Source organism: Meles meles, chromosome 1 (assembly GCF_922984935.1).
Source record: "Meles meles chromosome 1, mMelMel3.1 paternal haplotype, whole genome shotgun sequence".
Classification (NCBI taxonomy): domain Eukaryota; kingdom Metazoa; phylum Chordata; class Mammalia; order Carnivora; family Mustelidae; genus Meles; species Meles meles.
The window spans coordinates 209,212,685-209,226,314 of record NC_060066.1 but is presented as its reverse complement, the minus strand read 5'-3'; the positions used below and the strand labels follow the sequence as shown (position 1 = coordinate 209,226,314).

The window sequence follows — 13,630 nt, the reverse complement described above, 5'->3', positions numbered from 1 at the left end:
CGTCACAAGTTTGAAAGCCGGAAAGACAGATGGACAGGTGAGACCTGCCCTCAAGAAAGCAGCTCTAAGTCGGCATTGGGATTGGGAACTGTCTTGGGAACGGATGGCACCACGGGTCCTTCTGGAAGCATTCAGAGGCCGGCCAATCCCGTTTCCCATTCCCTGACCCCAGCAGAAACAAGAGGGAATAGAAGGAGGGTCCCGGGCCCCCTGAGCAGGGAGGGACGTGCAGAGAACAGAGCATTTGAGCAGACAGACTGAATGTCAACAGCCCTAGCCTTCTTCCTGATCCAGCTTCTAGAACCAGGCAGCGCCCCGGGCAGGCTTCTCTCTTGTTCCTGGACAGTGTGGCCAGTCCAGGAGGAAAGATGCCAGGACACTGACTTGGAAGGTTCTCCCAGCAAATGGCTCAGCTGCATCACCTTTGGTGAGAACCTAATCACGTGCTCAGAGACTCCAAATATCTTTTTAGTCCTCACTCTTACATATGAGCAGAACAGTCAAGGAAAACCTCAGACACAAGAACAAAAAGAACAGGAAACTATTTAAGAAGAACATTCAGGATGTCTGGGTGGCTCAGGTCAGTTAAGCCTCTGCCTTCGGCTCAGGTCGTGATCTCAGGTTCCTGGGATCGAGCCCCGCATTGGGCTCCCTGCTCAGCAGGAGTGTGCTTCTCATTCTCTGACGAATAAATAAATAAAACTTTAAAAAGAAGAAAAAGAAAAAGAGCATTCAGAGAACAAAAAATAATTTTGGGAAATAAAAAGTATGATAGAAATGAAAAGCTCCATCGAATATTTGGAAGATAAGATGGAAGAAATCTTCCAGAAAATAGAGCAGGAAAGAAACGAAAAAATAGTAACGATGAGAATATTAACAGATTTGTACCATATGTCACAGGCTGAAGAAGAGGAATTCCAGACGGAAATAAAGGAAAGAGAGGAGAGGAAATTATAAAGAAAAAAAATGCAAAGAAATGTCCCCAAACAGAAGAACACGAGTTTGTTGACTAAAAGTGTTCCCAGCGCCCAGAACAATAGATGAAAACAGAACTTTATGTGTGATATCTCAAAAGGCTAGAGAGAAAAATGATTTTCTACACACGGAGAGAGAAGGAGAGAGGAAGCAGAACAAATTGCATACAAAATATCAGGAAAAGAATTACTCTAGAGCTCCCAAAACAACAACAGAAGCTAGCAGCCAGCATCCGACCGAGATGGCCTTCAAAGACTCCTGCTTTGGGGGCACCTGGGTGGCTCAGTGGGTTAAGCCTCTGTCTTTGGCTCAGGTCATAGTCTCAGGGTCCTGGGATCAAGCCCCACATTGGGCTCTTTGCTCAGCGGGGAGCCTGCTTCTCCCTCTCTCTCTGCTTGCCTCTCTGGCTACTTGTGATCTCCCTCTCTCCCTTTGTCAAATAAATAAATAAATAATCTTAAAAAAAAAAAAAAAGATTCCTGCTTTGGTGTCCTCGCCCCTCCCAAATAGAGCAAGCCTTGTGGGCGGATTATGGCTGAAGCAGTGGGTTACTCTGGAGTTCGGCCCTATAAGACCCTGACCTTCCATCTGGCTCTGTTCGGGATCTGTTGCTCTGGGAAGCCAGCCGCCACATTGTGAGGACACTCGGTGTCCCTATGGAGAGGTCCACATGGGGAAGAACGGAGGCCTCCTAGCTACCACCTCTGTGATTTGCTGGTCACGTGGGGAACCGTCTGGGAAGCTGACCCTCTAGCTCCAGTTAAGGTCAGGTGACTGTGGCCGTGGCCGGCTGCTTTACTCCAACTTTACGAATGACTCCAGGCTGGACCAGCTTGCTAAGTCACTTCCCAAATCCTGACCCACAGAAAAGACATCACTCTGCTATGTTTGGGCTAATCTTCAACACAGCGGTAGACCATCAACACAAATGGAAAAGGGCAAATCTCCAAATGCTAAAGGAAGATGATTTCCAACCTAGAATTCTAGCTTCCATCCGTGCTCTATACCCATCAATCAAGCACGAAGGTGGAACAAAGACATTTCATGGCTGTCAGAGTCTTAAAACTTTGCATCTCTTGTCCCCTTCCTCAGAAAGCTGCTATAGAAAACACTTCACCCAGACAAGGGAGTAAACCAAGAAACAGGAAGGTTTGGAGTCCAAGAAACAGGACTTCCGATAGGGAGTTCCGATGGGGGTAGTCAGAAGGCTCAGGACACAGCACTTGTAGAGTTTAGAGATTGAGAAAAACTTTTTCCGTAGTTTTTGTTTCTTAAATGAGAGTCTTAGTTACTTTCTGGTATAAATTATAAAGGAGAAATGCATATTACGTATATTAGTATTTCCTGTTAGTGAAAATTCCATTCAATGTGATCGTGAACTAACTATAAATCATAATGGAGCAGATATTAGGACCTCTCATGGCCATAAAAGCTGATCAGCATTCTGTCCGGATCCTCACGACATGTATGGAGCCCAAAGATCTTAAAAAAAAAAAAAAAAAAAAAAAAAAAAAAAAAAAGATATTTGACCAAATCTTCAAGATTTTGGTAAAAACTTCTTGGCTAAACTGGTGATGAATTTATTAACAATTAAGCAAATGCGAAACACCTCCAGAGGCAAAGCAGCGGCAGCGCGGGGGATGGAGTCGGTCTCCCCTCCCAGCCGAGAGCTGAGTTTCGTGAGCTGTGATGGCGCCAACACGGGACATGGCGCTGACCGAGGTGATCGTTTGGTTGTTGAGGGTGTGGTTGGGTCAGGGAAGGAAAGAACTAAATCCGTAGCTTCCCTAGTGGGAAGTCATCAGATGATGACTGAAGCCAACGAGCTGGAAGGCAGTGAGACAGGAGGATACAGGCGTGCAGGTAAATACCGGAACCATCCGCTGGGAGCCGCACATGTGACTCGCCCTGCTGGAAGCCAAGTGGCCGGGGAGGGCCGCCATGTTCCTTCCAATGATCCTCTTGCAAATACCGGAGTCCCTAAGCCCAGGCAGGCTTAGTTTTGATAAATAACTAAACTTCAAAACCTGATGGCGGCTGTGGGGAGGGGGCCTGGCTGCCCGGCCAGCAGGGCATGTGACCCTTGATCTTGGGGTTGTTGAGTTCGAGCCCCATGTTGAGCATAAAGTTTACTTAAAATAATGACAAAACCCAAAGAGTTCTAGACAGGATCAATTTTATCCTCGGTGCCACAGGCAGGGCCTGTTCATGGCCCTCTTGGGGTTTCTGGGACCTCAGGGCTCGGGCCTCATCTGCACCGACTGTCCCGCTTCTGCTTTGGGCCATCAGTCCCATCTGTCTAGATGTGGGGTCCAGCGCTAGTCCTTCACGTGCACCCCTTCAAGGAGCTTTTACCAAAAGTTGGGGAAGTGGAAGGACTTCCATGGCAGACCACCTCAATGTGCAGGCCGGGCACTCTTGTCTCCCCAAGGACCCCAACTCTTTCTACAGTTTGAGAGCCCCCTCCCCTTCCTCCGACCCGACGGGCAGTCCTGATTCCCACTAGTTCCGCAAACACTGCCTGACCCATGCTTCTTAGCTAAGCCTGTCATGGGTGGGGAACGTTGCCCTCATTGACTTTCAACGGGGCAAGCGAGCCACTGAGCCACCAGGGGACGCCACTGAGCCACCAGGGGACAGAGCTGATTCAGACCCAGATCCAGAGCCCCTGCCAGCAGCCTTCCGGGGTCACCCTGGGGACGGACCTTCCTGGAGTTTGGTAAGATGAAGGGAGGAGAGTGAACATCTGGTGATGTCCCTGTGGGGTGCACTGGGATGCAGAGGAGGCACACAGGGCAGGTCGAGTGGAGTGGCTCTCTGAAGGCCAGTTGCCTGGTGTCCTGTGTGTGCTTACTAGGTGTGTGGCCTTGGGCAGGTCATCTACCTTTCCTGTGCAGTTAAAGGACCTTCCTCATGGGCAGCCGCAGGGTTTAAGAAAGGAGACCTGGGTTGGGTCAGACCTTCATAACTAGCCACTGCCATCTTTCAACAGACTGTGCCTTGTGGCTCACGCCATGTCCCCACCGGGCCTCGCTGGGAGTGGGGAGACCTGGACAATGTCCACCATGAGGCCTGGTTTTAAGATTGGTCTAGGGTTAGGGGGTGGTGGGATGGCAAAGTTAGCTTGTGATCACATGTCCAAAGGGGATGGGGGAACATGGAGCCCAGAGAGGGCAGGTGTCCTCCCTGAAGTCTTTCTAGAAGTTGGCTGTACAGCTGGAGGCTTGTTCCCCACCCCTATGATGACTGTGGTTCCAGCCCCGCCAGAAACTGCCAGGTCCAAGGTAGCTGCCCACAGCAGGTGCAGGACGGGGGTGTTCTGGTGCCCCACCTCCCTGCCAGGGCCACTCCCTTGTCCCCTTCCTGCCAGGTCTTCCAGGTCAACTGGAACACTCCTCTGGCCACGCTTCTGCCCAGGGTAGAGAAAGGGGTTGGTGAGGTCAGCTTTTCCAAAGAGCAGGGCCCTTTTCTGCAGATCCTGAGACAAGAGTGAGCTGGAGGCAGCCCTCCAATCTGCACCCCGTTATGGTGGCTACTCTCCTCCCAGGAGAGCCTCAGTCCTGGCTGGTGGGAAGGGTGAGGTGCCTGGGGAAGAGGAGAGATTCAGGACCTTGGAGAGGGGACAGTCCTGCACCCACAGAGTCCTGGGAAGGCCACCCACACCTGTTTTCTCAATTTCTTGACACTTTGGGGGGGGGGGATCTTCTGGGAATTTGCCAGAGCACGCTCCTGGGTTGGCAGGTGGAATTCGAACCTAAGTCTGAATCCTGAGTCAGGGCACCTAATATGCTTAAACAGGCCCAACAACTGGACCCCAACCGCGTACCAGCCAGCTGCCTTGGGAGTGGCCCGGACAACCCTGTGAGTGACCCTCGTTCTTGAGACAGCGAAGTCCCAGAGTGGTCCCACCACGATCTTCTCAGCCCCACAGCCCTGGCCCCGGGGGTCTGTCCCCTCTGCCCTCTGTAGAGCCTGGTGAAGGACTGACCACGGCAGTGTCTCTGGACAGACTTGGGTCCGGTCTGGTAACTGGTGCCCCCTGGTACCAGAGGCCCAGGGGGCCAGTCCCAGGTGACAGAGGAGGGCCAGGTCTTCCTGTTCACCGACACGTGGCGGACACCCGGAGGCCGAGCACCATACACGGGAGCGCCCCACAACAGCTGCCGGGGCACCTGCCTGGGCCCATTCAAGGTCTAGGGACACATGGTTCAGAATTTGTTATAAATACACGTGTTTGGTGAGTGAGGGCGACAAGGTGGAGAAGGGGCTGTACACAGCTGGTGGAGGCTTGGAGGCCGGACGCCGACACAGAGACGGACAGTCCGCCCGGCGGGGCAGCCCGGGCAGCATTCTGGGGCCTGTAACACTTGCTTGGTGGGCACACCGGCGGGGCGGGGGGGGGGGGGGGGTCTCGTCCAGGGCTTGCTGCGCCCAGGCGCCCCGGGGGCTCCCCGGCCTGAGGTCCTGGGCGGCGGCGGCAGCGCCTGGGCTCAGCTCACATCGTTCAGGGCCTGGTGGGACGGAAGGCCTGCTCAGGAGGACGCTGGGTCCCGCTGGGGCTCTGGTGCGCCCTGGGGAGGCCCCGCGTCCCCCCCTCGCGCCCTTCCCGGCCAGCAGGCGGCTCACCTTGCGCGCGAACTCGGGCAGGACGAAGGCGGCCTGGTGCACGTCCGAGTTGTAGTACTTCAGCTTCATCTGCTCCACCTGCTTCGGCGTCAGCAGCCGCACGGGCTTCGGGAAGTCGGTGCTCTGGGGCCGGGCACGCGGGCATCAGGGAAGTGTCCTCGGGGGCCCGCCCGCAACACCCCCCCCCCCCACCCCCGCGGGAGGGCACGCAGCTCACGGGATTTTTGCTGCACAGCATGAAGCCTATCTGGCCGCTGGGGTAGGTCGGGATGGTGCAGTAGGCGTAGGCCACCACGGGGAAGAGCGACTTGCAGAACTGCCGCATCTGCTTGATGAGGTCCAGGTGCAGCCACTGGCACTCGCCTGCGCGGGCAGCAGGGGGCGTCAGCCGCAGCGGGCAGGCCGGCTCCCCGGCCCAGGGCGGAGGGCTGCCCCTCCCGCCCTTGCCCGAGTCCCCCAGCGCCCCCCTCCGCTCACCCTGGCAGCAGAGGACGCCATTGTCCTTGAGGGCCGTCTTCATGAGCTGGTAATAGGACTCCTTGAAGAGACTCTCTGCAGGGCCTACAGAGGCGGGGACAAGGGACAAGGAGCGCCCTCTGGCTGAGACCTCCCGACCCGGCTCTGGGGGCTGGTGAGCGCTGCAGCTGCCCCACTACAGACCCACACAGCCGCCAAGGGGGCAGGGCCAGGATTTGAACCCTGGGTCTGTGGACTCAGAAACCAAGCACCAAGAGGGTGCTTTGGAGGAGTGCAGGGACCCGCTGCCTCAGTATCTGAGGGGGCTCCACGTTTCCATCCCGGTCCTAGGTGCTGGGGGAGGGGTTCTCACTGCCACTGTGTCAGGGGACTCTCCACCCTGGGCCTTGGGTTGAGACTAGATCCCATCCCCCGCCCGGATCCTGACCTATTAAGAGCAGAGAGGAGACTGAAGAGGAAGCTGGGGCCTCTGTGCACCAAGGCCAGCGCCCTGCTCTCCTCCAGGCTCCCAATCCCCTTGTAACTTTGGGCAGCGGTGTGCTCTCCCTTCTCTGGGGAGCCGGGTCTGGGGTGGGGGAGGGAGTGACCAAGAAGGGAACGGTGCAGCTCGAGCTCTGGACCCCCTTCTGTCTTCCACTCTGCAAACCAGCTGTGGGCACAGAAGGAGGGCTGGTCTCTGGACCGTGGCTGCCAGCGGGCCCAAGGCCCATCCCTTGCTTACCCATAGGGTCTGAGGAGTCAGTGATGATAACATCGAAGGCATCCTGGTTCTGTTTCATGAACTCAAAACCGTCGCCCACATGTAGGGTCAGCTTGGAGCTGGAGTAGCCCACAGCCATGCCCGGCAGGAACTTCTTAGAGACCTGGATGACATCCTGGGGAGGGAGGACGGACCCGGCTGGGATGTGGGGACTGGGGGCCCGCCAGTGGCTCCCTTAGATAGTCTGGTCACTTGGGCAAGCCATTCGTTTTGCGGAGACCCGGTATCCTGCTGCCTCCCCTGCCATCATGGGGGGCTGGCTCCTGCCTCCTGAACTTGCCTCCCACTATCCTCGTTCTCTGTCCCTGGACCAGACTGTCCCATCTGAGTGACTTTCTTGCTGGGTCAGAGGAAGGGGAGTTCAGCCTCTGCCAGGAGGGCCTTCCCCTGCCCCCACACGGCGAGCTGCTTCTCACCCAGGCCTCGTCGGCTGAAACCCATCTCCAGGCAAGTGCCGAACCAGCCTTCACTTCTAATCTCTGAGCCTGTCTTTTCCTTCCACACTCTGCTCCCCACCGTGCCTCTGAGGTCTCCTCCTCACTAGAATATCAATTCAATGGACATGGACTGGAGCTGTCCGTTCACCACTCTCTCCCAGCACCCAGAGCGTTGGGTGCATTTAACAGGTGCTCATTAAGAATGTGCTGAACGAAAAGGGTGGACACGCAAGTAGTTGCAATGCCCCTGGGTCTTGCCTGGGACTTGACTTAAAACCAGCTTAGTCTTAAAACTAAGAACGAAGAACTAAGTCTTAGTCTAAGAACCAGCATCTCGGCACACCTACTACCTGCCAGGCCCTTTGCTACCTGTTTTCCTACCGTATCCTTCCAACACGTTTTTGAGAGGAACAAAGAAACTGAGCGCTGCTGAGCGACGCGCCGAAGGGTGCACTGCCAATTCAGGGCGGGACTGGGATTCGAACCCAGAGCCTGGCACTCACCTCGTCAATCTCACACTGGACCACAGACTCCACGGAGGAATGCTTCAACACCTCCCGCAGGACACCTCCATCCCCACCCCCGATGATCAGCACCTAGGAGTGGCAGGATTATTCAGAAACACAGCCCCAAGCCTGAGCACCAGCCCCACCAAACAGGCTCCGGCAGGACTCGGGGGGCCTGGGCGCTCACAGGGCCGAGGCACTCGCACAACACAACCCGAACAGATGGTTTCTCAACTCCTCTAATGCACAGACAGACCTCGTTACTTCATTTGCTTCTCTCAGAGACGCTTTCCTGCCCCAGGAACCTGGCACGAGGTGTCCCCTTTTCCTGGAAACTCCTCCCTGGGCTGCTCCTTCTGATGAAGCAGGCCTCAGCCAGAACCCTTTGCTCCCAGAGGCTGTGGCAGCCCCCACCCCTCGTGAAGTGGGCCACTGGACCCCACTTCCTTCCCCAGTCCTTGCTAGCACTTTCTGACAACCATTTAGGAAGCCCCTGGGCTGAGCTGGGCACAGCTGGGGCCTTCTGCCCTGTTCTGCGGGACACTTGGCAGTGGGGCTTCCCGGTTCCAAGCTGGGGGCTGCATCTTGGTAGGAGCGGGGGTACCTTGCGAGGGTTGGGGTGGCTGCAAAGGGGCAGGTTGGCTATCATCTCCTGGTAGGAGAACTCGTCCCGCTCTGTGCACTGGATGACGCCGTCCAACACCAGCACGTTGCCGTAGCTCTTACTGAAGGCGGGAGTGACAGTCAGGGACCTGGGTCCCCTGGCGTGGGGGCAATGGGCCCCCACTCCCCCCCGGTGAGAAGAATCTCCCCCAACCTGCCAAGGGGTCCCAGGAGTGAGTGCTGGGGGGTGACACGTGGCGAGGACCGGCAGGCAGGCCCGCTGGGTGGGGGGTGGGGGTGGACTCAGGGTCCCGGCTCTGACGTGTCCCGGACTGACACGTGGAGCTCGGCGCGTGGGGCCGGCGCAGACTCCGGCTCCCGCCCCGCCGGAGAGGACGGCCCGAAACGCCGGCCCCCTGCCCGGAGAGACGGGATGCAGGGTGGGGAGAGGGTTCCGGGAGGGGCCGGGCCTAGTTCCTCAGAACTTCTGACAGTTTTGCAGGGGGAGGGGCGGGGACAGAGACGGCCCGGGGGGCGCCCGGAGGTAAAGGGCGCCGACAGGGGTCCGGCAGGAAGAGGGGCGGCCGGGGCTGAGACCGGGGCAGGAAGAGTCCCTGCGGGCTCCGGGGCGGGGGGCAGCGCGCGGTGTGGGCCGAGGGCCGCCGCAGGCGCTCGGGGTCGGGGCCGGCGGTGGTACCTGCGGAAGACAAGGATATCCTGGTACCGCGAGCGCTGATGGTGTAGCAGCTGCTCCACCTGCAGCGACAGGGCCTGGCCGGGCCACAGGCTGCACGTCTCGCGGAACCAGCCCTCGTGGATGTCAGCGGGGCCGAAGGCGGCGGGGCCGTCAGGGCCGGGGTCCATGGCGGGCGGGCGGGCGGGCGGCGCGGGGCGCGGGCCCGGGACTGCAGGCCGCGCGGAGCCGCAGCACAACGGGACCAGCTCCGCCCGCCGCCCGTGCGGCAACCTAACGCGGCCGGCGGGGCGGGGCCCACTCGTAGGGGCGGGACCCAGCCCCGCCAATGGACGCGCGAGCGCGGGCGCGCGGCGACCCCCGAGGCCCCGCCCCCGCCGGCAGTCGGAGCGCGCTTATTGGCTGCCGCTGCAGAGCGCGGTGCCCAGTGGCTGGGGCGGACCGTCCGTCGCGGCAGCAGGGTAGTGCGGCTCGCTCCGAGGGGCCACGTGGGGGCCGGGGCCGAGCGGCAGGACCCGGGTTCCGGCTCGGGGCGGGCGGGACCGGCGGAGGGGACCCGGGTACGTCTCGGGGTACGGCGCCTGCCGGGAGGCCTGTACAGCCCCCGGGGCTTTGCCCCGTTTCTGGGGTCCGGGAGGCGCCGAGGGCCGCAGAGGTGCCCGGCGCGGACTTTTCCGAGCGCTGGGACGAGAGGGCCGCCGACTTGAGCCTTCGGGTTGCAGAACCCGGCGCGGGCGGCTGCACTGTGGGCGCAGAGTTACGTTGTTGCGCCGGGGCGGTGGGGTAGGATGGATCTCTCGCCGCGTCCCTATACGTGGCTCCTTGCTGGACTTGAACGGAGCCTGTGGCTCGGCGGGGGCGCACTGAGGGTTTTTCTGTACTTGAGAAGGACCAACACAGCTCCCTGACTTTAGGGAGATCTAGCCATTTTCTCTGGATTCTCCGACCCGTGAGCCCTGCGGCTGCTGGAGGAGGAGTTCTTTTCTAAACGAGTTTCTAAATTTACCAGCCGTGTCCCGGAAGAGGCCAACACATGCATATTCAGCAACAAATAAGACTGGCACACTTTTTTTTTTTTTTTTTACGCAAATGGCTTTGCTCTTTGAAGGGTGGGCGGGAACGTGCTGTTTTTAGAAGAATGTCAAGGAACGTCTCTGAGTCAAATTAAGCATGCTAATCACCAAATATTAAATGCTAATTGCTCTATATGCATAGTTCTTCGCCTGCCAGGGAAGGGAGAGGAGCTGGGAGAAGCCGCTGGGGACGTGACAGGATGTTTTTGACTGACGTTCTGCAGCCTCCACTTGGAGGTGGGAAGCGTGTTCTCTGTAAAATCAGGTGAATAACCTGATCATGGAGCCCAAGCCTCAAGGCTTACAGCAACATCTTGTCTCGGTTGACCTGAAGCTCCTTTTCCAGGGCAGGTTAGCCAAGACAATAGAAGAGTTGCTAGGAGGTTGTCTCATAGGGAGCTGTTTCCAGACCGAGGTCATTTGGGTAAGATACAGTCAACCCCTCTGTCCAGTCACTGCAGGCTTGCCTGGGTTCAGTCCGGTACTTCCTCCTCCGTCGGGACATTTACACCTCTGAGCTGTGATTGCCTGTTCACTTGTGTGGCCCCTGAGCCAGACTGTGAGCTCGAGGACACTAGGGATGGTGTCCCAAGCCGGCAGCATTGGAGAACGGGCTGAGTTGGCGCTGGAGGCCCCGGGCGCTGGTCCAGGCACTTCGTAGTCAGCTGTCTTGGCCTTCTTCCAGGGATTGCACAGCCGAGACCAGCCTAGGGCCCTGGCATTCCAGGGGCACTGCGAGGCGGGGGTGGGCGCAGCGGAAGATCGAGTCCACCCATCCCATTCCTCCGAAGGCTGAACAAAGCTGCTCCAGCACATAAACCCTCAGAAGAGAAGGACCATCGATGACACCTTTTCCCCTCCCGTAGAGGAGGTGAAACCACCGTTTTGGCCTCAACAGCAGCAGTGAATGGGCTCTCTCGGACCGTGTGGAGCCGCAGTAGCTCAAAGCTTCCCGGCCCAAAGAAAACAAAGGCCCTGAATAAAGTGCAGGCAGGAAAGTCCCTAGATGTCCAGGGCCATGATCCCGTGTATGCCACTCAGCTTCGGATCCCAAGGAACAAAGGCGGTGGTTGGGTCAGAAGTAGCTGGCTAGCGCGACGTCGCCCAGTTCCGTTCACAACGGATATGGGACATCAGGGTGGAGAAACCCAAGGTACAGAAGGAAACGTTTCCCCGAATTCAGACCCACGTGCGTTTAAGACTCAGTCGCAAAGCATTACTGTCTAGTGGGTCAACTATCCCAGCCCGTTAACGTGCAGGTGACTCATCCGCCGGGAGAGGGGAGAGGTGAGCGCAAGGCTGCTGTGGAGGCAGAGATGGCAGTGGGACGGCTGCAGGGTGTGTCTGTCATGGGAGAGACTCCACAGTTAACACCCGAGTCCTGTTTCAGGCACCGTGTTCAGCCAGGCAGGCTGCGAGTGGGAATGAACTTGGCCGCGGCGTGGGACTGCTTGGTCGAAAATGATTTTGGCAAGCCACAGTGCCACCTGCAGCAGAGTGGTCCTGGAGCGAAGAGCCCTCCTCCTCAATTCTCTCTCTACCCCAACCCCACTGACCCTGCCTCACCCTCGCCCGGGGCACAGCAGCAGTCCTCCCTGGCCCAGAATCCCTGAGCCTTTCCGACTGACGCGAGGCCCTTGGGACACTCACGCATCCTCCCAGGGCCCTGGGGCTCCAAGCGCTCTCCCCACAGCGTCGGACTCCAGTGGACACAACTGCAGCTGTTCTCCAGGCATCCCCAAGGCTCTCATCTCCATCCCGTGGCTCCGTGGCTCTGGACTTGGCGGTTTTTGGGGACTAGTAAAATTTCAGAAACACGTTTGGGGGCTGACATCAGGTGGCCAACTCTTTCTTTGGCAAGGAAGGACATTTAAAAAGATCTCAGCTAGTACTGTCTGTGGTCTCCCCATCTTTTTATAAAACGAACAGAAAACATGGACACACACTTCCAAGTAAAGGACAAGGAATCACCTTACCTCTCTAAGAAACTTAACATACGGTCTCTGTTCTTAGATCAGCTCCGGTCAGTGGTGAGCCCTCTGCGGGCCACTCAGCAAAGGCCTGGGGTGCACCCAGTGGTTCTCAGACTCGAGCCACCAGGGGAATCATCCGGAGAGCTCGCTGCACCCGGCTTCCCGGGCCGCTCCCTCCTGGTTGGCAGGTGTGGGTGGAGCCTGGGGTTCTGCGCCCAGCAGGTCTCTGGCAGAAGCCCACACTTAGCACTAATTACAAGGTTCTCTGGACTTTCTCCCTTACTCTTCAAGGTCGAACCCAAATGTACCTTTTGGGAAGCCTCCTCAGGCCATCCTCAGTAGAAAATCATTTCTCACTCTTCAAAATTCCCATCTATTCCACTTTTTTTTTTTCCCCCCACAGCAGAGACTCTGCCATGTCTGGGCAGATGGCTTATTGTGTCTCCGTGTCTGCTCTCTCCCAGCTCTGTACCAGAACCCTGCACGTTTAGGGCCCTGTGGACACTGAAATGACTTTCCCAGTAGCCTTTGCTGTGGCACCTGACTACGTGCTGGCTGATGGGAAGTGGACACTGGCCGTATCCTTTTAAAGGGAGACTGCGTGTGCCTCTCTTCCCTTCCTTCCAGCTGAACGGAATGCGGACGTGATGGACGGAGCTAGGCCGGTGACCGAGCCCATGAGGTGGAAGCCCTGGGTTCCTGTGGAGGCTGGTGGCGCCACAAGTAAGGGCCAGAGTGAGAACCACCAGTCCCTACACTGGGTCTGCACTAAGTAGGGCTGGAGAGAGAGAGGAAGAAAAACTTCTGTTTTGCTAAGTCACCAACAGTCTGGCTTTTCTGACAGTTGCAACCATTCTAGCCCCGATAGTCTAAACTTCAGTCCACTGGGGCCTGGGCTGTTTTCTGCTGTTCTGCGTGACTGGCTGCTCTCTGGCAGCAGAGCGATGTCTGGGTTCACAGCCCCTCGGGGAAACGCACACAACCAGCCCTCTCGATAATCTGCAAGAGGAATGTCTAAGAAAACAGGCTCCTCGTTTGAATATTTGTGAAAACAGGGGCACCTGGGTGGCTCAGTGGGTTAAGCCTCTGCCTTCGCCTTGGGTCATGATCTCAGGGTCCTGGGATCGAGCCCCACATCGGGCTCTCTGCTCGGCAGGGAGCCTGCTTCCCCCCGCCCCCCCGCCTGCCTCTCTGCCTACTTGTGATCTCTCTCTGTCATATACAAATAAATAAAATCTTAAAAATAAATATTTGTGAAAACAAAAATAATGGTATTTTGTGCTTTCTGAATTTAATAGCCCATTCCAGGATTAAAATCAAATAGAATTCTGAAGAAATTCCACAGTACATTATTAATACAAAAATGGAAATCTAAGTGTTCAAAAATGGCAGTGAGCTAGAAGGAAGTTTAGAAGGAGAAAAGACAAAAAAACTTCTAAAGTGTGAAAAACTGTAGAAACATAAATCCAAGTTTGGAAATGAGTCGATACGTGGTACAAAGCTTTG

The 13,630-nt window shown here is 57.1% G+C and overlaps 1 protein-coding gene across 1 annotated transcript; it reads right to left on the bottom strand.

The window, feature by feature from the left end:
* Window positions 1–5,182: 5,182 nt before the first annotated feature.
* On the bottom strand, window positions 5,183–9,335 carry SRM (spermidine synthase). Its single transcript, XM_046022219.1, has 8 exons — window positions 9,082–9,335; window positions 8,386–8,506; window positions 7,779–7,871; window positions 6,800–6,953; window positions 6,079–6,162; window positions 5,819–5,964; window positions 5,602–5,724; window positions 5,183–5,486 (listed from the first exon to the last, which is right to left on the bottom strand). The coding sequence occupies exons 1-8, from the start codon at window positions 9,246–9,248 to the stop codon at window positions 5,466–5,468; spliced, it is 909 nt and encodes a 302-aa protein (XP_045878175.1). The 5' UTR covers window positions 9,249–9,335; the 3' UTR covers window positions 5,183–5,465.
* Window positions 9,336–13,630: the final 4,295 nt, after the last annotated feature.

What these genes read in the sequence shown, in the direction of transcription:
- SRM (XM_046022219.1), bottom strand. Translation starts at nt 9,248, where the DNA reads ATGGACCCCGGCCCTGACGGCCCCGCCGCCTTCGGCCCCGCTGACATC. An exon ending in GATATCCTTGTCTTCCGCAG is followed by an intron (nt 8,507 to 9,081) that starts GTACCACCGCCG and finishes TCCCGCCTTCAG; the next exon opens with TAAGAGCTACGGCAACGTGC. An exon ending in TGACTCCTCAGACCCTATGG is followed by an intron (nt 6,163 to 6,799) that starts GTAAGCAAGGGA and finishes CCGCCTCTGTAG; the next exon opens with GCCCTGCAGAGAGTCTCTTC.